Source organism: Pseudophryne corroboree, chromosome 2 (assembly GCF_028390025.1).
Source record: "Pseudophryne corroboree isolate aPseCor3 chromosome 2, aPseCor3.hap2, whole genome shotgun sequence".
In the NCBI taxonomy this organism is placed as follows: Eukaryota; Metazoa; Chordata; class Amphibia; order Anura; family Myobatrachidae; genus Pseudophryne; species Pseudophryne corroboree.
This window is the reverse complement of record NC_086445.1, coordinates 100,705,909-100,725,778: the sequence shown is the minus strand read 5'-3', so window position 1 is coordinate 100,725,778 and position 19,870 is coordinate 100,705,909. Positions and strand designations below refer to the sequence as shown.

Sequence of the window (19,870 nt, the reverse complement as noted above, 5' to 3'; positions counted from 1 at the left end):
AGATACATGTTGCCCCACAGTGCCAGTTATACACTGCCACCACAGTGCCAGATACACAAATGCCCCACTGTGCCAGATATACAATGCCCACCTGTAACAGATATACATTGCCCCACTGTGCCAGATACACATATGCCCCACTGTTCCAGATACACATTGCCCCACAGTGCCAGACATACATTGCCCCCTGTGCCAGATATACAATGCCCCCACAGTGCTAGATATACATTGCCCCCACAATGCCAGATATACAATGCTCCACCGTGCCAGATATACAATGCCAGCACAGTGCCAGATATACAATGCCCAACTGTGCCAGATATACAATGCCCCCACAGTGCTAGATATACATTGCCCCCACAGTGCCAGATATACAATGCCCAACCGTGCCAGATATACATTGCCCCCACAGTGCCAGATATACATTGCATCACAGTGCCAGATATACATTGCCCCCATGTGCCAGATATACATTGCCCCCATGTGCCAGATATACATTGCCCCCATGTGCCAGATATACATTGCCCCCATGTGCCAGATATACAATGCCCCCACAGTGCCAGATATACATTGCCCCCATGTGCCAGATATACAATGCCCCCACAGTGCCAGATATACATTGCCCCCATGTGCCAGATATACAATGCCCCCACAGTGCCAGATATACATTGCCCCCACAGTGCCAGATATACAATGCCCCCACAGTGCCAGATATACATTGCCCCCATGTGCCAGATATACAATGCCCCCACAGTGCCAGATATACATTGCCCCCATGTGCCAGATATACAATGCCCCCACAGTGCCAGATATACATTGCCCCCACAGTGCCAGATATACAATGCCCCCACAGTGCCAGATATACATTGCCCCCATGTGCCAGATATACAATGCCCCCACAGTGCCAGATATACATTGCCCCCACAGTGCCAGATATACAATATACTAGAAACTTACACCATCTTACATCATCTCTCAGGCTGCTCCCCGTCCCCTCCAAGAGATGATGTGCTTGGCTTCAGTGACTGCTCCTAATGCGGTGCGGCTCCCCTTGATTGACCCAGCAAGTTGCCGACTTGCCGCTGCGGCGCTGCTCAAGCCTCACGCGCTTAGCCAGCCCTCAGGATCCTCTGCGCACCCTTCCCAGCTGGATGGGGAGGTGCCGATGCGACAGCGGCAGCAGCGGTACCCGCTCACAGTGGCAACTCAGTCAGCACAGTCACAGTGAGCGGCAGCCTGGCGGAGTGGGTACGGCGTACCCACGGCTAAATTCTTAAGGATACGCCGTACCCGCCCACTGGCAGCACTGATAGTGGCCACAACAGATTGTTGTACGTACTCTACAGTACCTACCAAAAATTGGAAACAGTTTTTATGGTGACCACCAGAGATCTCAGGATGGGGTCTGTAAAGTATTGCAATCGGTATCTGCATTAAATGTTCCAGGCTTATATTGTACAGCTGGCTCTGAAGTTTACATTGGTCACGAGAATGTGCTCTACAATGCATAGAGGGGGTCATTCCGAGTTGATCGCTAGCTGCCGTTGTTCGCAGCGCAGCGATCAGGCTAAAAATCGGCATATCTGCGCATGCGTATGCACCGCAATGCGCAGGCGCGTTGTACAGGTACAATAAGCATCATGGGATTACACAGAGTCTAACGAACATTCCTGTCGCGCGGCCGAACGCAGGAAGATTGACATGAAATGGGCGTTTCTGGGTGGCAACTGACCTTTTCAGGGAGTGTTTGACAAAACGCAGGCGAGCCTGAAAAAACGCAGGCATGGCTGGGCGTTCGCTGGGCGGGTGGGTGACGTCAAAAGCCGTCCCTCCGTCGTTAGAATCAACGCACACAAAGAGTAACTACAGGGCTGGTCTTGTTTTGCACAAAAAGATTTTGCAGGCGTTCTGCTGCACAGGCGTTCGCACTTCTGCAAAGCGAAAATACACTCCCAGTGGGTGGTGACAATGCGTTTGCATGGCTGCTAAAAACTGCTAGCGAGCGATCAACTCAGAATGACCCCCAGTGATCTAAAGCACAGGTTCTCAAACTCGGTCCTCAGTACCCCCACACAGTGCATGTTTTGCAGGTCTCCTCACAGAATCACAAGTGAAATAATTAGCTCCACCTGTGGACCTTTTAAAATGTGTCAGTGAGTAATTAATACACCTGTGCACCTGCTGGGTTACCTGCAAAACATGCACTGTGTGGGGTCCTGAGGACCGAGTTTGAGAACCTATGATCTAAAGCAGGGCTGGCCAAACCAGTCCTCGAGATCTACCAACAGTTCACATTTTCCAGACCACCTAGCTGGTGCACAGGTGTAGTCATTACTAATACCCCTTTTACACCTACGAGCACGGGTCGCAGCCGGGAGCCTGACACGGGAGCTGCCCCCTGCTGCGACCCGTGCTCGGTCCCTTTCCCATTAGCAGTCACAACCCGGCATATGCCGGGTTGGTGACGCTTCTAGCTACACGGCAGGGGCGGCGCAGGGAGATCACATGATCTCCCAGCGCCGCCCATCCATACAGTGTAAACGGGAGCCGTGTCGCATCGACACGGCTCCCGTTTACACTACACCCTACCCGGATCATTCCCGTGTCCTACCCAGGTAAATAGCCGGGTAGGATTCACGGGTCACTTGATCCGGGTTTACCCTTTTCCACTTGCCAAAAACACGGGTAAATGCGCGCCCCCGTGCATTTACCCGTGTTTTTTGAGCTAGTGGAAAAGGGGTATTATTAAGATGTGCTGCATTCATTCCTAACTGACAATTCTACAGATCTCCAGGAGGCCTGGAAAACATGAACTGTTGGTAGATCTCGAGGACCGGTTTGGCCAGCCCTGATCTAAAGCGTACAATTAACTAATACAGAGAGTGTTAGCTCTGAATTCTGATCAGGCGCAATAAATATAATAACACCTGAATAATATTTTTTTTTAAATACAATTGATGATCAATCTTTTTATCCTGCAGCTCCTACTAGGTAATCTGGAGTATTACCCTTAAACCACACAAAATATATTTAGTACTATAATTATTATAGACTTAGGAGCGCAAAAATATTTAGTACATTTTTAATCAATAAAATTACATACATATAAATATAAAACAGACAAGCTGCTACAATAATTCACAGTGTTCCGTCAATTTTTCACTAAAGATTAACTGCTGTGTAATTATTATCCACACTATATAAACAATATTAAAATTGCATTCTTGAAGTAATAAATGTCCAATTTTAATTTTAAAAGTCAATAAAAGTCAATTAAAATTGGTGGACATTTATTACTTCAAGAATGCAATTTTAATATTGTTTATATAGTGTGGATAATAATTACACAGCAGTTAATCTTTAGTGAAAAATTGACGGAACAACTGTGAATTATTGTAGCAGCTTGTCTGTTTTATATTTATATGTATGTAATTTTATTGATTAAAAATGTACTAAATATTATTGCGCTCCTAAGTCTATAATAATTATAGTACTAAATATATTTTGTGTGATCTAAAGAGTAAACAGATTGTTAGACAATATTTTATGTACTGGACATACGGTTGTCAGGGCCGGATTGAGGGGCAGATGTATTAACCTGGAGGAGGCATAAGGAAGTGATAAACCAGTGATATGTGCAAGGTGATAAAGGCACCAGCCAATCAGCTCCAATATGTAAATTAACAGTTATAATCTGATTGGCTGCTGCCATTATCACCTTGCACATATCACTGGTTTATCACTTCCTTATGCCTTCTCCAGGTTAATACATCTGCCGAATGTCCAGCATTTGCTGGGCTGCGGATGATCCATAGAGACTGCAGTTGCTTAGCTGCAGCAGTCACCACTCTCCCTGCATGATGTCCCATTGGCGCTGCACTGCTATACAGCAACCAGCAGTAGTGGACAGACAAGAAGTGCTCTATCTGGAGGGGATGCAGTTGATTTGCCGGCGGTAAGGATACTGACACCGGAATATGGACTGCTGACAATGCCGGCTAGCATGGGCTATTCCCACTCGTGGGTGTCCACGACACCCATAGAGTGTGAATAGAACCTGCTGCGTGACGAGCGCAGCAAGCCGGCAAGGGGCTCCATTGCGTTCGCCCTCCCCCCCTGCCGGCATTCTGCATCCGGGATCCCGGTGTTGGTATGCTGACCTCCGGTCTCCCAACCACCGGCATTACAGCCCCAACGCAGCTGGAGAGAGGGGGGCCTATGGAACTTGTCCCCGGTGCCCTCCCATAACCTGGTTCTGATGTATGTAATATAAATCTATATTGAAAATATTGTATTTAATTATCATTCTTATCAAAAGGTATTTTCTCATACATTACATTTATTTATTACCAGTTATTTATATAGCGCACACATATTCTGCAGCGCTGTACAGAGAATATTTGCCCATTCACATCAGTCCCTGCCCCAGTGGAGCTTACAATCTATATTCCCTATCACATGTACACACAGACAAATTCATACTAGGGATAATTTTTGTTGGGATCCAGTTAACCTACCAGTATACTTTTGGATTGTGGGAAGAAACCGGAGTACCCAGAGGAAACCCACGCAAGTACGGGGAGAATATACAAACTCCACACAGTTAGGGCCATGGTGGGAATCGAACCCATGACATCAGTGCTGTGAGGCAGTAATGCTAACCTTTACACCATCCGTTACACATCGGGGGTCATTCCGAGTTGATCGCTCGCTAGCAGTTTTTAGCAGTCGTGCAAACGCTAAGCTGCCGCCCTCTGGGAGTGTATTTTAGCTTAGCAGAAGTGCGAATGAAAGGATCGCAGAGCGACTACAAAAAAAATTGTGCAGTTTTAGAGTAGCTCCAGACCTACTCCTAGCTTGCGATCACTTCAGACTGTTCAGTTCCGGATATGACGTCACAAACACACCCTGCTTTCGCCCAGCCACGCCTGCGTTTTTCCTGGCACGCCTGCGTTTTCTCGAACACTCCCTGAAAACGGTCAGTTGACACCCAGAAACGCCCACTTCATGTCAATCACTCTGCGGCCAGCAGTGCGACTGAAAAGCTTCGTTAGACCTTGTGTGAAACTGCATCGGCCATTGTGAAAGTACGTCGCACGTGCGCATTGCGCCGAATACGCATGCGCAGAAGTGCCCTTTTTTTGCATCATCCCTGCGCAGCGAACAATTTCAGCTAGCGATCAACTCGGAATGACCCCCTTTATCCGTTATTAAGATCCCAAACACAAATTATGGACATCATGGTGGCACACTGGTTATCACTGCCGACCCACGGCAGTTGGGGTTACTTTAATTTCTAACAACTGGCCTCATGGGTGTGGAGTTTGTATGTTTTCACGTTTCTTATGTGGGATTGTCCCAGGCATCCAGGTTTCTACGCACAGCCCAAAAACTGGTAGTGTAATTGGCTTCTGTCAAAAATGGAAACTAGTATATATAGGTGTGTCACTGAATTTAGACTTCAGGCTCTGATGAGACAGGGCCTGATGAGAATGACAAATATTCTGGTGTGTACATTTTTTTTGTATTTGTTTTTACAATACAAAGATGTTTAAACAAAACAACCAATCTGCTACACTATGTCATTATGTTCATGCTTTCTAATATACCAGCAATGCATCTCTGGGACAGCCCTATAGTGGGTGCAGTCAAAATGCCAGCGGTCGGGATCCCAGCATTCAGGAAACCAACGCTGGAATACCGACCGCCGCGATTTTGCCGACGGGCAGTGTACCGACACCCACCCTAATTCCCACTCGGTTTGTGGGTCCACGCCACCAACCCAGTGGGAACAGAACTAGTGGAGAGCGAGCGCTGATTCTGCAACACCATCAGCCAGATGAGATACCTTCAGGTTACGCAGATTGGCCACCGCAGCTCCGTAAACGAATCCAGGAAAGACGTAGACCATGGCCTCGGTACTCCCCAAAGATGGGGGGAGGGGGCGATACGCCCGTTTTTGGAAGTGCTGGCAGGCGCGTGTGGTATGGAGGGACGACAAGAGTTAGGTTGACAGTGTCTAGGTCGACCACTATTGGTCGACAATAAGTAGGTCGACATGGGTTCTAGGTCGACATGGACTCTATGTCAACATGTACTAGGTCGACATGAGTTTTTTCACTTTTTTGGGTGTCGTTTTCTTTGTAAAGTGACAGGAAGCCCCAATTAGTGCACCGTGTCCCCTCGCATGGCGAGCGATCGTGCAAGGTGCCTCGCTCCGCTACCGCTGCATTCGGCACAGGTTACCGTTCCCAATTGTAGTCCACGTAGATTGTAAAGTATGAAAAAGTTCAAAAAATAAAAAAAGTTAAAAACTCATGTCGACCGTTTGTCATGTCGACCTAGAACACGTATAACAATATATTAGTCGACCTACTTACTGTTGACCAATAGTAGTCGACCTAGACACTGTCGACGTAAGTCTTGTCGACCGGATACCGCTAAGCACATAAATGTGAATTTGGACTGGCTTCAGAAGGACAGGGTATAATAGCTACAACACACAGCCTTACCCCCATTCATCAGTTATTTCCCCTTCATTATAATGCCAGTGAGCTGTCTCCCTCTCTGCAGCAGGCACAGCCAGGACCTGCCATGGTTATACAGCTGCTTATTACACTGGCTGCTGTGCGCTGTGTGTACAGTACTGTCCTGCCAGTAAATTATCCGCCAATCGCAGAAGCTAGAATGTACAACCAATAGGAGTCAGGATAACACTACGGCATAGCCGCCAGCTGTAACGCGCGTCCTGATTGGATGCCAGGAGAGTGATACATTGTAGCAGTAGTTATCAGCGTGACAGGAGAAGTAGCGGAGTACTGAGGCTCTACCCTCCGCCGCCACCCACACAGGTAACTCTACCCCTGTATTACTGCGGCTGTGTGATAATGAGGATCCAGGCTGGGGAGCCAGAGCTGCGATTACCCCATACAGCACTATCCCCATGTACACTGTGCCTTGGGTGCCCATCATATATTGTCTCTCACCAGCTACCCTCTGCATGCATGCAGTCCTTGTTAGGAAATCATATACAGCTATATTGATAATATTATACATGTGATTTAAAAACTATAAGAGATAGCAATCTATGATAGAAGTTCTGATTGTCTGCTCTGGCTGTATGTGTAGCCTGTCATTGTACTTGTGATGTGCTAGCTGTTTGTACATAGATACCTGTGAATATTCCTGTATAGAATCTTCTTAATTACTACAGTAGAAAGAGTAACTAGCCCTTACCTAACCAGTGACGTATTGGTACAGGAATTGGGAACAAAAAATAGGGACAGTCAATATCACAATAATGATGGTCGGGATCAGTACTAAATCCCGCTGGACGGGATCCCGGCGGTCGAAATGCCGACGCCAGAATCCCGACCACACAATCCCGGCAGGGGTGGCGAGCGGAACGCATTAATTTATTCTCCCTCTATGGGTGTCGTGGACACCCACGGAGGGAGAATATGTCGGGATTGTGCCGGTCGGGATTCCGGCGTCGGTATTTCGACCGCCGGGATCCCGCCGTCCGTCGGGATCTTGACCGCATCCCTGATGGTCAATACCGAGATACAGAAATAGTTCCTGCAATAAATTATTGGCAGTAGCAGAGATTTTTGATGGTCAGTCAGTAAGGAATGAAACCACATAATCAATAAGTTGTTGGATGGGACTCTAGAGGGGTATTCAAATGATATATCACGCAAAATCTCCTTTCTAAAGTGATCCCCGTTATCGCGCATATTGCGCCCATAGTAATCAGGTTTAGCTGCGTTAAGGGTTAGGGTGCCTCGCTACCCCGGGAGTAGCGATCTGAAATGATGATACCACGCCCGTCAGCAGAAACAGAACGGGTGTGGAAGGGTGTAGAAAGAATTGAATACCGCAGAAACAGAACGGGTGTGGAAGAGGCGGAAAGAATTGAATACCACAGAAATAGAACGGGTGTGGAAGGGGGTAGAAAGAATTGAATACCACAGAAACAACGGATGTGGAAGGGGATGGAAAGAATTGAATACCGCAGAAACAGAACTGGTTTGGAAGGGGGTGGAAAGAATTGAATACCGCAGAAACAGAACGGGTGTGGAAGGGGGTGGAAAGAATTGAATACCACAGAAACAGAACGGGTGTGGAAGGGGATGGAAAGAATTGAATACCGCAGAAACAGAACTGGTTTGGAAGGGGGTGGAAAGAATTGAATACCGCAGAAACAGAATGGGTATGGAAGGGGGCGGAAAGAATTGAATACTGCCCTATATAGCTCTTTGGTACATTATTAAAAGGTCTTTTACAGTAAGTTAATCTGGAATCATTTCAATGCGCATTTTTTATAATGTATGAGAATATCACACAGCAGCCATACGTGTCACAGTTTCCCTGGGATACGGTCAGAATGTCGACATAGACATAAGGTCAACAAAAAAAGTAAACATTCACAAATGTTGACATATTTAAAATGTTGACATGTTTATAATGTCAACATTTAACATAATTGAGGCCAGAATGTTGACATTACATTTTTGTGTTATTTTTAGGGTTGTGGGTAAAATATGCAAAAAAACGTTATGTCACCATTCTGGTGTCTACATGTTAAATGTCGACATTATGATACACATGCAGAGTAAAATAGGTATTTACTATCTAATACAATGTGAATTCATATGGAAAATTTATATCTATATGTACACAGCCATAAATAATAATAAAAAAGTTTTCGTTAAAACCATGGAGATGACACAGCGGAATTTGGATAAAGTGAAGAGAGATCAGCTACCAACCAATCAGCTCCTGTTACAGGCTGTCTTAGGACCTGATTGGCTGAAGGCTTTGTACATCTGCCCATATAACTTTAGATGCTTTGACATATCTGTCCCACAATAAGTTATAAGCAAACTACTCTAAATATTATTGGTCCCAGACGAATAGCATTAAAAACCTTGGGTCAGCCCCTAATGTCGACATACCAGCAACAGTGCTCGAGAGAATTCATACTAAACGCTCATTAAGTCTTGTGAACCAGTCACTGTGAGTGCTCCAGTAATCAGTGATATTCAGAAAATCTAATTTTTAGCAGATTGAATTGATACCATTGTTTCAGCTCTCTGTATGAACGATAAATTCAGCACAATGGGGGTCATTCCGATTAGTCGCTTACTGCGCATGCGCAAGGTTCGCAGAGCGCATGCGCTTAGTTATTTTACACAAAAGTTAGGTATTTTACTCACGGCATAACAAAGCTTTTTCATCGCTGTGCTGATCGTAGTGTGATTGACAGGAAGTGGGTGTTTCTGGGAGGAAACTGGCCGTTTTATGGGAGTGTGCGGAAAAACGCAGGCGTTCGAGTTGCAAAACGCAGGAGTAGCTGGAGAAACGAGGGAGTGGTTGGGCAAACGCTGGGTGTTTTGTGACGTCAAACCAGGAACGAAAAGGACTGAGCTGGTCGCAATGGCTGAGTAAGTCTGGAGCTACTCAGAAACTGCGGTGTAATCGTTACGAGAAAATTAGCGAAGCTTTCGTTAGCAATTCTGCTATGCTAAGATACACTCCCAGTAGGCGGCAGCCTAGCGTGTGCAATGCTGCTAAAAGCAGCTAGCGAGCAAACAACTCGGAATCACCCCCAATGCGTCAGTTACGCAGAACTGGAGAAAGCACAAAGATTGCTTCGCCAGAACCTCTCACCCCTGTTCTGCAGCTACATTTGATTCACGTGAAATTCTGCTGCAACATCGCTTGCCTCTAATATGACCTTTAAACTATGTTGCAGCAGCATTGAAAAGGCATTTTCTTTGTGGCTTTTAAGTTGGTGTTTTTTAAAGCTGTAATATTTCCATACAGGTTAACCACGAGACTCTCAATGGAATAAACGCTTTCTTTGACAAACTTTGGCAGCTGAACAGTTCTTGTGTGGCAGCTCTTTCCTATTCAGTGTAATGTCAGAAAATTGCAGCACTCTGAATTGATCCCAAGTCTCATACTGTACGTGCGTTAAAATGACACCTATGATAGGTGTTCTTAAAGCCACAACACAGAGAGCCCTAAAAATTAAGGTTGTAATACCTCTTCTATACCAAATTAGGCGGGTCCAGCAAGTATGGCGGTACGGTGCAGTACGGCGTACCGGTAAGGAATTCCCAGCCGGTATGCCGTACTGCCGGGCCGTCCACCATACTGCATCCCGCTGGCTTCTGTGTGAGGGGAGGAGAGCGCAGCGCCTCTCCTGCCCCTCAATTCTCTGTGATGCCCGGTCTCACCGTCTCACTCTCCAGCGGCGGCGGCGGGGTCAATCTCAATAAGGCACCGGTTTGCTAGCCAATCAGAACTTGCGGACCGGCAGCTGATTACCTATAAGACATTTTTTCTACTTGCACCACTGGGCGAGTCGCACATGGGAGCTTTCCGGGCGTTACCCGCCTCAGGCCCCTTTCCCACCGCTGATTCCAACCCAGCATATTGCCGGGTTGGTGACGTCAGCGCCCGTCCATACACTGTGAATGGGAGCCGGGTTGATGCTACCCAGCTCCCGTTTACACAGCACAGCTTGATGGGTTGTACCCGAGCATTAATGACCCCCTAAGTCCCTAATCTAGGTACTTAGACTGCGACCCGGCTAAGCTTGAAATTAATGGTAACGGCGCTGTGTGCAGGCGCCATACTTTCTCTGTGTCTCCCTGGAAGGGCTCTTTATGGGTTAATTGTGCATTTAACCTTTTCCTGTGTGTGTGTGTGTGTGTGTGTGTGTGTGTGTGTGCTGTCACTGTTACAGTATGTCAGGCAGAGAGTGTGTTTCATGTAAGGCACAGTGTTCCTCTTCTCCAGGGGCTTCACTAGTGTGTACTCAGTGTGGTGTACCTTCCTAGGCTAGTGGGGCAGAGCCAGCATGGCTGGACTCCATTAGGAGAATGATTTCCAATATTTCTACTAAATTGTTCCGCAATGAGAAAGAGACGCAATACTAAACAATCTATGACTGGGTTTATGAAAAGACACTCAGTACCCAAACTAGCGTCTCAGTCCCCTGCCATTTGTCTGAAAAGCGTACTTTGGCCCATATCCTGCAGTCTGACTCTGATGATAAAGGGTCAGACGTGAAGGAGGGAGAGGTGGATTCAGAGGTGGGGGAGGCTACTCTGTCACAGGGAATAGAGGCTCTCATAGAGGCTATCAGAGAAGTTCTGCATATCCCTGATAAGGTAACAGAGGAGACTTAGGAATCTTATTTTAATATAAAAAAAGAAATCCTCAGCCACTTTTCCTGTGTCAAAGAAACTAAATACCCTGTTTGAAGAATCGTGTGTTAATCATGATAGGAAATTTCAAATCCCTAAAAGGTTGCTATCATCTTTTCCTTTTCCTCCCGAGGATAGGAAAAAATGGGAAAATCCACCGATAGTTGATGCATCCTGGAGCTAGAAAAGGTTCAAAGGCGGGCTACCAAACTAATTAAGGGTATGGAGATGCTGGAATACGAGGAAAGGCTTGCAAGACTAGGCATGTTTACACTGGAAAAGAGGAGATTAAGAGGGGACATGATCAACATTTACAAATATATAAGGGGACAATATACAGATCTTGCGCAGGACCTGTTTTTGGTTAGATCAACACAGAGAACTCGTGGACACTCGCTCAGGTTAGAGGAGAGGAGATTCCGCACAATACGGCGTAAAGGCTTTTTTACGGTAAGGACGTTACGTGTTTGGAATTCCCTGCCTGAGGGAGTTGTAATGGCCAACTCAGTCAACACCTTTAAGAATGGGTTAGATAAATTCCTAATGGATAAGGATATCCAGGGTTACGGGGCATAGTCACGCACTATGGTTATTATAAAAAAGAGGTGTAAAATGTAACGGCAGTCATCAACTTCAGTCAAAATTTAAACAAAATAATTGTGCATAGGAGACCACAAATAGGTTGAACTCGATGGACAATTGTCTTTTTTCAACCTTAGATACTATGTTACTATCAGTATCCAGGCTGTCACGAAAAATTGTATTGTCTGTCCCAGGTGCAGCATCCCTGAAAGACACGGCTGATCGTAAAATTGAGACCACACTCAAATCCTTGTATACAGCTGCTGGGGTGGCCCAAAGACCCACTATAGCATGTAGGTGGATTTCAAAAGCCATTACCACATGGTCGGGTAACCTAATTGAGGGGTTACCTTAATGGGAGATTATTTTACTCCTGCAACATATACAGTACTCTGGGAACTTTATGGTGGAAGCCATAAAAGAAATAGGCTTGCTTAATGCACGCACCACTGCTATGGCAGTGTCAGCACACAGGGGCTTATGGCTATGCTAGTGGACTACTGACGCGGACTCCAGGAAGGGCGTGGAAGGTCTATGCTTCACGGGAGATGCCTTATTTGGAGATGATCTAGACAAATGGATCTCCAAAGCTACTGCGGGTAAGTCCACATATCTTCCTTCTGCAGCTCCCTGGAGGAGGGGGAATTCCTAGTGTCTCTGGATATTAAGGATGCGTACCTTCACATTCCGATCTGGCCGCCTCATCAGGCTTATCTACGGTTTGCACTGCAGGACTGTCACTACCAGTTCCAGGCCCTGCCATTTGGTCTCTCTACGGTACAGAGGGTATTCACCAAAGTGATGGCAGAGATGATGTTTCTACTCCGCAGGGAGTGAACATAATTCCGTACCTTGAAGATTTTCTGATAAAGTCACCGTCCAGGGAGTGGTTGTTGGACAGCATTGGCCTCTCAACCAGACTACTCCTGGATCACGGGTGGATTCTGAACCTACCAAAATCTCACCTGGAACCGACGCAAAGGCTTCTTTTCCTGGGAATGATACTGGACACAGAGTCCCAGAGAATGTTCCATCCCTTGGAGAAGGCTATGGTAATCCAGTCGATGGTTCAGGCTGTCTTGAAGCCAACCTGAATCTCGGTGCATCTGTGCATTCACCTTCTGGGGAAAATGGTGGCCTCTTACGAGGCGCTTCAGTACAGAAGGTTTCATGCGAGGCCCTTCCAGCTAGATCTATTGGACAAATGGTCCAGATCACATCTTCACATGCACCAGAGGATCCATCTGTCGCCAAAGCCAGGATCTCCCTTCTGTGGTGGCTACAGACTTCTCACCTCGTCGAGGGTCGGAGGTTCGGGATTCAGAAATGGATTCTGCTAACCACAGACGCAAGACTTAGAGGTTGGTGAGCAGTCACCCAAGGGGTGCAGTTTCAAGGAAGATGGTCAAGTCAGGAAGTCGTCCTTTCAATAAAGATCCTGGAACTCAGGGCTATCTACAACGCCTTCTGCAGGCCTCATCTCTACTTCGGAATCAGGCCATTCAAGTCCATTCGGACAATGTGATGGTGGTAACGTACATAAATCGACAGGGCGGAATGAAAAGTAGAGCAGCAATGTCAGAGGTGTCAAGAATTCTCCTCTGGGCGGAAAAACACGCCGTGCCATTGTCAGCGGTCTTCATTCCGGGAGTTTACAACTGGGAAGCAGACTTCCTCAGCAGGCACGACCTACACCCGGGGGAGTGGGGCCTTCACCCGGAGGTGTTCCTGTGGTTGACACGTCGGTGGGGATATCCACAGATTGACATGATGGCCTCTCGACTCAACAAGAAGCTCAAGCGGTATTGTTCCAGGTCGAGAGACCCACAAGCAGTGGTGGTAGAGCTCTGACAACTCTGTGGGTCTACCAGCTGGTGTACGTGTTTCCTCCACTTTCTCTGATCCCAAGAATTCTAAAGAGAATAAAAAGGGAAAAGGTTCAAGCAATCCTCATTGCTCTGGACTGGCCGCGAAGGGCCTGGTATGCGGATCTTCTCGAGATGCGGATCGAAGATCCGTGGCCTCTACCTCTTCGCGAGGATCTTCTGCAACAGGGCCCATTTGCCTATCAAGACTTACCGTGGCTACGTTTAATGGCATGGAAGTTGAACGGCTGATTCTAGACAGGAGAGGGATTCCTGACAATGTCTTCCTGACTATGATCCAAGCCAGGAAGGGGGTAAAGTCTAAACATTACCACCGTATCTGGAAGAAGTATGTATTTTGGTGTGAGAGCAGACAATATTCTGCGGTGGAATTTCATCTGGGACGTTTCCTGCTTTTTCTGCAGTCTAGGCTCCATAAAAGTCCAGATTTTGGCCTTCTCTATTTTCTTTTAGAAACAATTAGCTTCTCTCCCTGAGGTCCAGACGTTCTTGAAAGGTGTTCTGCACTTACAACCTCCCTTTGTGCCTCCCACGGCACCTTGGGATCTCAATTTGGTGCTGCAGGTCCTCCAATCGGACTGGTTTGAACCATTACAGGAGGATGACGTAAAGTACCTTACGTGGAAGACCGTCACACTGTTGGCCTTGGCTTCAGCAAGACGTGTGTCGGAGCTAGGGGCGTTGTCTCACAATTGTCCCTACTTAATTTTCCATGAGGACAGAGCTCATCAGCAATTTCTTCCTAAGGTGGTATCCGCGTTTCACATCAACCAACCTATTGTGGTTCCGGCTATTATGGACACATTGGCTACTTCAAAGTCTGTGGATGTTGTGAGGACTTTGAAAGTGTATGTAAAGAGAACAGCTCGTCACAGGATATCCGACTTGCTGTTCGTTCTCAATGATCCCAATAAAATCGGGTGTCCGGCTTCAAAGCAGTCCATTGCATCCTGGATCAGGCTCACTATCCAGCGTGCTTATTCCACGGCAAGCTTGCTGGTGCCAAAATCTGTACAGGCCCACTCTACTAGCTCGGTGGGTTCTTTTTGGGCGGCTGCCCAGGGTGTCTCGGCTTTACAGCTCTGCCAAGCAGCTACTTGGTCTGGTTCGAACATGTTTGCAAAGTTTGACAGGTTTGATACTTTGGCCTCTGAGGACCTTCAGTTTGGTCCATCAGTTACTAAATGGAATACCAGTATCCCCTTGGACGTAAGAGAAAATAAGATTTTAATTATCTACTGGTAAATCCTTTTCTCATAGTCCGTAGGGGATACTGGGCGCCAGCCCGGTGCTTCGTTCTTCCTGCACTGTTACTTGGTTCAGTTAAGTTGTGTGGTTCAGTTGTTGCTGTTCCTGTTTTCAAGTTTGGTTAGCATGGCTTTCATCTTGTTCTGTGTGTGCTAGTTTGTAATCTCACCACTTTCCTTATCTATCCTTCTCTCAAAGTATGTCCGTCTCCTCGGGCACAGTTTCCTAGACTGAGTCTGGTAGGAGGGCATAGAGGGAGGAGCCAGTGCACACTATCAAATTCTTAAAGTGCCAAAGGTTCCTAGTGGACCCGTCTATACCCCCATGGTACTAAATGGAATCCCAGTATCCCCTACGGACTACGAGAAAAGGATTTACCGGTAGGTAATTAAAATCCTATTTTTAGTATCCGTGAACCCTAAAAAATCCACAAACATGGAAGTTATGAGGCTGGTCTCAGGTGTGCAGGGAGCAAGTTGGAGCATGTTTGCGTCATTGTTCTGTACCACCAACTAAACCATCTGCATACCTTCCAACATTGGAAGACAGGGAAGCAGGACTCCCATGGGCCGTGGCTGAAAGGGGCGTGGCCTATAGAAAAGACCTCGCCCCCGTTTTACGTCACTGAGGTGGCATTCCCAGCACTCTGTCTCCCGTGAATAGACGCTGTTCTCATGCGCACAGCATCTATTAACCGCTGCAGCGAGTGACAGGAGCCTCCCAACTGCCCCCCACCGCGGCACACTGTGGCCCTCAGCTAGGACAGTCCCAAAAAAATGGGACTGTCCTGCGAAAAACGGGACAGTTGGGAGGTATGCATCTGTGTAAATGTACTGTAGTCTTATTGTACTTGGGCTACAGAGGGTCACTTTCAGTATAAACATGGAGGGACTCTGGACAGAGTTGTCCTAAGATATTGATTACAAGTCCTGAGACTGTAACACTCCTAAAACCTTAAATCTTGGGCCGAGTCCCTGTCCACTTTTTCAACTTTCCCCCATTCACACAAACCAGCTCTGTGGAAAGATCACAGGTGTACATATAATTAGCTGAAAAGCAGCCCAAGGGCCGGGATACAAGAACAGTGTCCCCCATTAAGTTTTGCAGTAGAGAGTGCAAATGGTGTACCGTATGTCACTAGCAAGATTGTCCAGGTCTCTTTTCAGTTAAATCTGCAGAAAGAACAAAGGCCCTCATTCCGAGTTGTTCGCTCGCTAGCAGTTTGTAGCAGCTGTGCAAACGTTATGCCGCCGCCAACTGGGAGTGTATTTTAGCTTAGCAGAAGTGCGAACGAATGTATCGCAGAGCGGCTACAAAGTTTTTTTGTGCAGTTTCAGAGTAGCTCAAAACCTACTCAGCGCTTGCGATCACTTCAGACTGTTCAGTTCCTGTTTTGACGTCACAAAACCGCCCTGCGTTCACCCAGCCAAGCCTGCGTTTTTCCTGGCACGCCTGCGTTTTTCTGAACACTCCCTGAAAACAGTCAGTTGACACCCAGAAACGCCCACTTCATGTCAAACACTCTGCGGCCACCAGTGCGACTGAAATGCTTCGCTAGACCCTGTGCAAAACTACATCGTTCGTTGTGCCCATATGACGCGCGTGCACATTGCGCCGCATACGCATGCGCAGAACTACCTTTTTTTAGCCGGATCGCTGCGCTGTGAACAAATGCAGCTAGCGATCAACTCGGAATGACCACCAATGTGCCAAAAAACAAAAAAAACAAATTCTGTCTAGAGCAGCAGTTTAGCTGCCTTGGGTAATAGTATCGATCAGCATACCTCCCAACATAACCCTCTCCAGGAGGGACAGAATGATCTGCTCCTGGACTTCCCTCTTAAATTGTGATTGCCGTCACCTGTAGTGAAACACCTTTCTTATCCTTAAGCTGTTCCAAACAGGTGCTGGCAATCATACATTTAGAGAAAAGTCCAGAAGCAGAGCATTTTGTCCCTCCTGGATAGGGTCATGTTGGGAGGTATGTATTAGAGCAGCAGTTATCAACCTGGGAAGGGGTGTAGCCAGAACTTTGTTGGCCCCATAGCAACATTTTGAATGGCCCCCCAATGCTTCTAGACATACTTGCCTACCTGACCCTCTCCATGAGGGAGAAAATGCTCTCTGTTCCTGGACTTTCCTGGTAATGTATGATTGCCATCACCTGTGGTGAAACACCTTTCTTATCAATTAACTAGCTCACCACAGGTGATGGCAATCATACATTACCAGGAAAGTCCAGGAACAGAGCATTTTCTCCCTCATGGAGAGGGTCAGGTAGGCAAGTATGCTTCTAGAGCAGTGTTTCCCAACCAAGGCACACTAACAGTCCTGGTTTTAGTGATATCCAGGCTTGAACACAGGTGACTTAATTAGTAGCTCAGTTATTTTGATTTAACCATCTGTGCTGCAGCCTGGATATCACTAAAACCTGCACTGTTGGTGTACCTTGAGGAACGCGGTTGGGAATGCCTGTTCTAGAGAGACACCTCTCCGCAGCAGTTTGCATTTTATGCCCTATAATAGTGCCCTAGTTTATTTTCTGAACCATAGTAGAGCCTTATTTAATGTTATGCCCCATAGTAGTGCCCTAGTTTCTTTTATGAATGGCAGTAGTGATTAAGTTCACCCTATGTCACATTTCAGAGCCGCAAGTACACATTATGCCGCACAGTACCCCCCAATTCACATTATGATATATAGTGCTCCCCATTCATATTGTGCCTCATTACAGTGCCCCGGTTCATATTATATAACATTAAAATGCCCTCCAGTTCATTTTATACCACACTACAATGAGCAAGTCAAGGGGCATACCTAGATCATACTTGCCTACCTGACCCTCTCCATGAGGGAGAAAATGCTCTGTTCCTGGACTTTCCTGGTAATGTATGATTGCCATCACCTGTGGTGAGCTAGTTAATTGATAAGAAAGGCATTTCACCACAGGTGATGGCAATCATACATTACCAGGAAAGTCCAGGAACAGAGCATTTTCTCCCTCATGCAGAGGGTCAGGTAGGCAAGTATGACCTAGATATATTCCGGTTCCCAAGGAAAAAGTTTGGAAGGATCCCTACGTACCACCCAATGGCGAAAAATGTATATAACACATGTAACTGTGACAGGGAAGGTGGTCCCCTCTCAGCTCTGGGCCCCATAGCAGCTGCACTCCCTGCACCTATGGTAGCTTATGCCCTTGCATACCCTCCAACATTTTACACATAAAAATCGGTACAAATTAGAAAAGGGGCATGGCCACACCCCTTTTCCTATACTTTCAATGGAAGTTTGGAGAGCCAAAAATCGGTACAGACCATAAAAAAGGTACTGTACCTGTTAAAAAGGTACAGTTGGAGGGTATGCCCTTGTATATAACCCATGTAACTATGACAGGGAAGATGGGCCCCTCTCAGCTCTGGGCCCCATAGCAGCTGCACTCCCTGCACCTATGGTAGCTACGCCCTTGTATATAACACATGTAACTATGACAGGGAAGATGGGCCCCTCTCAGCTCTGGGCCCCATAGCAGCTGCACTGCCTGCACCTATGGTAGCTACACCCTTGGATCTGGGGTTTTAGTATCCTTGGGGTTACTTGCTGTGACATTCAGGTTTTGCAATAAACCTTCTGTAATGGTGGGGCAGGGGACATCCAGGTGATAATGCTTCACAGTGGGATCCTGATAACGGGCAGGAAAATATAAAGACATTGGTGTTTCGTTTCCTGCATAAAAGGCAATGCCCCAGAGTTATCAAACCTTAGAGAGTGATAAATTGCACTGTAATAAAGTATTAAGCCAATCAGCTTCTAACTGCTCTGTTACAGGCTGTGTTTGAAAAATGACAGTCATGAGCTGATTGGTTGGTACTTTATCAGAGTGCAATTTATCACTCTCCAAGGCTTGATAAATCTGGTCCACTGTGTGTATTCGGTAAAATCCAGATAATTTCTGACACAGCGCCCCCTAATGTCAGACCTTGTGACTGACATCAGCCTTTGATAGTGCATGAAACTGTGGGGGAGATGTAACAAACTTGGAGATAGAGAAAGTACAAATCACTTGCTCCTGTCATTTTCCAAAAAAGGGGTCTTGGAGAGAGATAAAGCACCGTCCAACCAGCTCCTAACTGTGATGTTACAGGCTGTGTTTGAAAAATGACAGTTAGGAGCTGGTTGGCTGGTACTTTTGGGAAGATGTACTAAGCAGTGATAAAAGTGGAGAAGTGAGCCAGTGGAGAAGTTGCCCATGACAACCAATCAGCATTGACGTAACATTTATAATTTGCATACTATAAAAGTATACAGAGCAGCTGATTGGTTGTCATGGGCAGCTTCTCCACTGGCTCACTTCTCCACTTTTATCACTGCTTAGTATATCTCCCACTTTCTCTCTGTCCACTTTAGCTCTCTCCACGCCTTAGTACATAGACCCCATAGCCTGGAAAATGGCAGAAGCACATAGGTTAGTAATTTATCTCTCTTCACTTTATTTCTCTCTAAGGTTTGATACATGAAATGTTAACAATAAAGTTACAAAAATAAAGTCTATCGCTATAGTGGTTAGAAAATAAAATGGTTTTACTAAATATTAAGAAAGCATTTGTGTGACTGTAGTTTTGTCATTTTTATTTTCTTAACTTGTAGCAGGCTATGTGATAAATATATATGTAGAATTCATTCTGTTCTATTATATTGTGTAATTCCTTTTTATTTATAGCACATTCATTGCTTTTATATTACAGCGGCACCTGATCATTTTATCTTATAGCAATTGTATTCATTACAAATGTTTTGTTTTGCAAATGTTGGGAATACAAATTCCGCAGATGAGCTGCCAGGGGATACGCAGGTGGAACATAATCGAGATCCACAGGTCTAAAGCTTTATTTGTATTTATTATTTTTTTGCTTCGCTTTTCTTAATTGTTTAAAA

General features: G+C 46.2%; 2 protein-coding genes across 3 annotated transcripts in view; one reads left to right on the top strand and one right to left on the bottom strand.

The window, feature by feature from the left end:
• AASDHPPT (aminoadipate-semialdehyde dehydrogenase-phosphopantetheinyl transferase) overlaps positions 1 to 6,641 on the bottom strand; it is a 128,005-nt gene extending 121,364 nt beyond the window's left edge. Inside the window, exon 1 of the mRNA XM_063951568.1 lies at positions 6,513 to 6,641. Within this exon, the coding sequence (XP_063807638.1) occupies positions 6,513 to 6,518 (6 nt within the window). The 5' untranslated portion in view covers positions 6,519 to 6,641. The remainder of the gene's footprint in view (positions 1 to 6,512) is intronic.
• Positions 6,642 to 6,683: 42 nt separating this feature from the next.
• KBTBD3 (kelch repeat and BTB domain containing 3) overlaps positions 6,684 to 19,870 on the top strand; it is a 108,845-nt gene continuing 95,658 nt past the window's right edge. The window contains exon 1 of one of the 2 annotated variants that reach the window (XM_063951562.1): positions 6,684 to 6,851. The gene's annotated coding sequence lies outside the window, so the exon portion shown is untranslated. Of the gene's footprint in view, positions 6,852 to 19,271; positions 19,401 to 19,870 lie in introns of those variants that run through there. The other variant, XM_063951563.1, reaches the window with a different exon arrangement.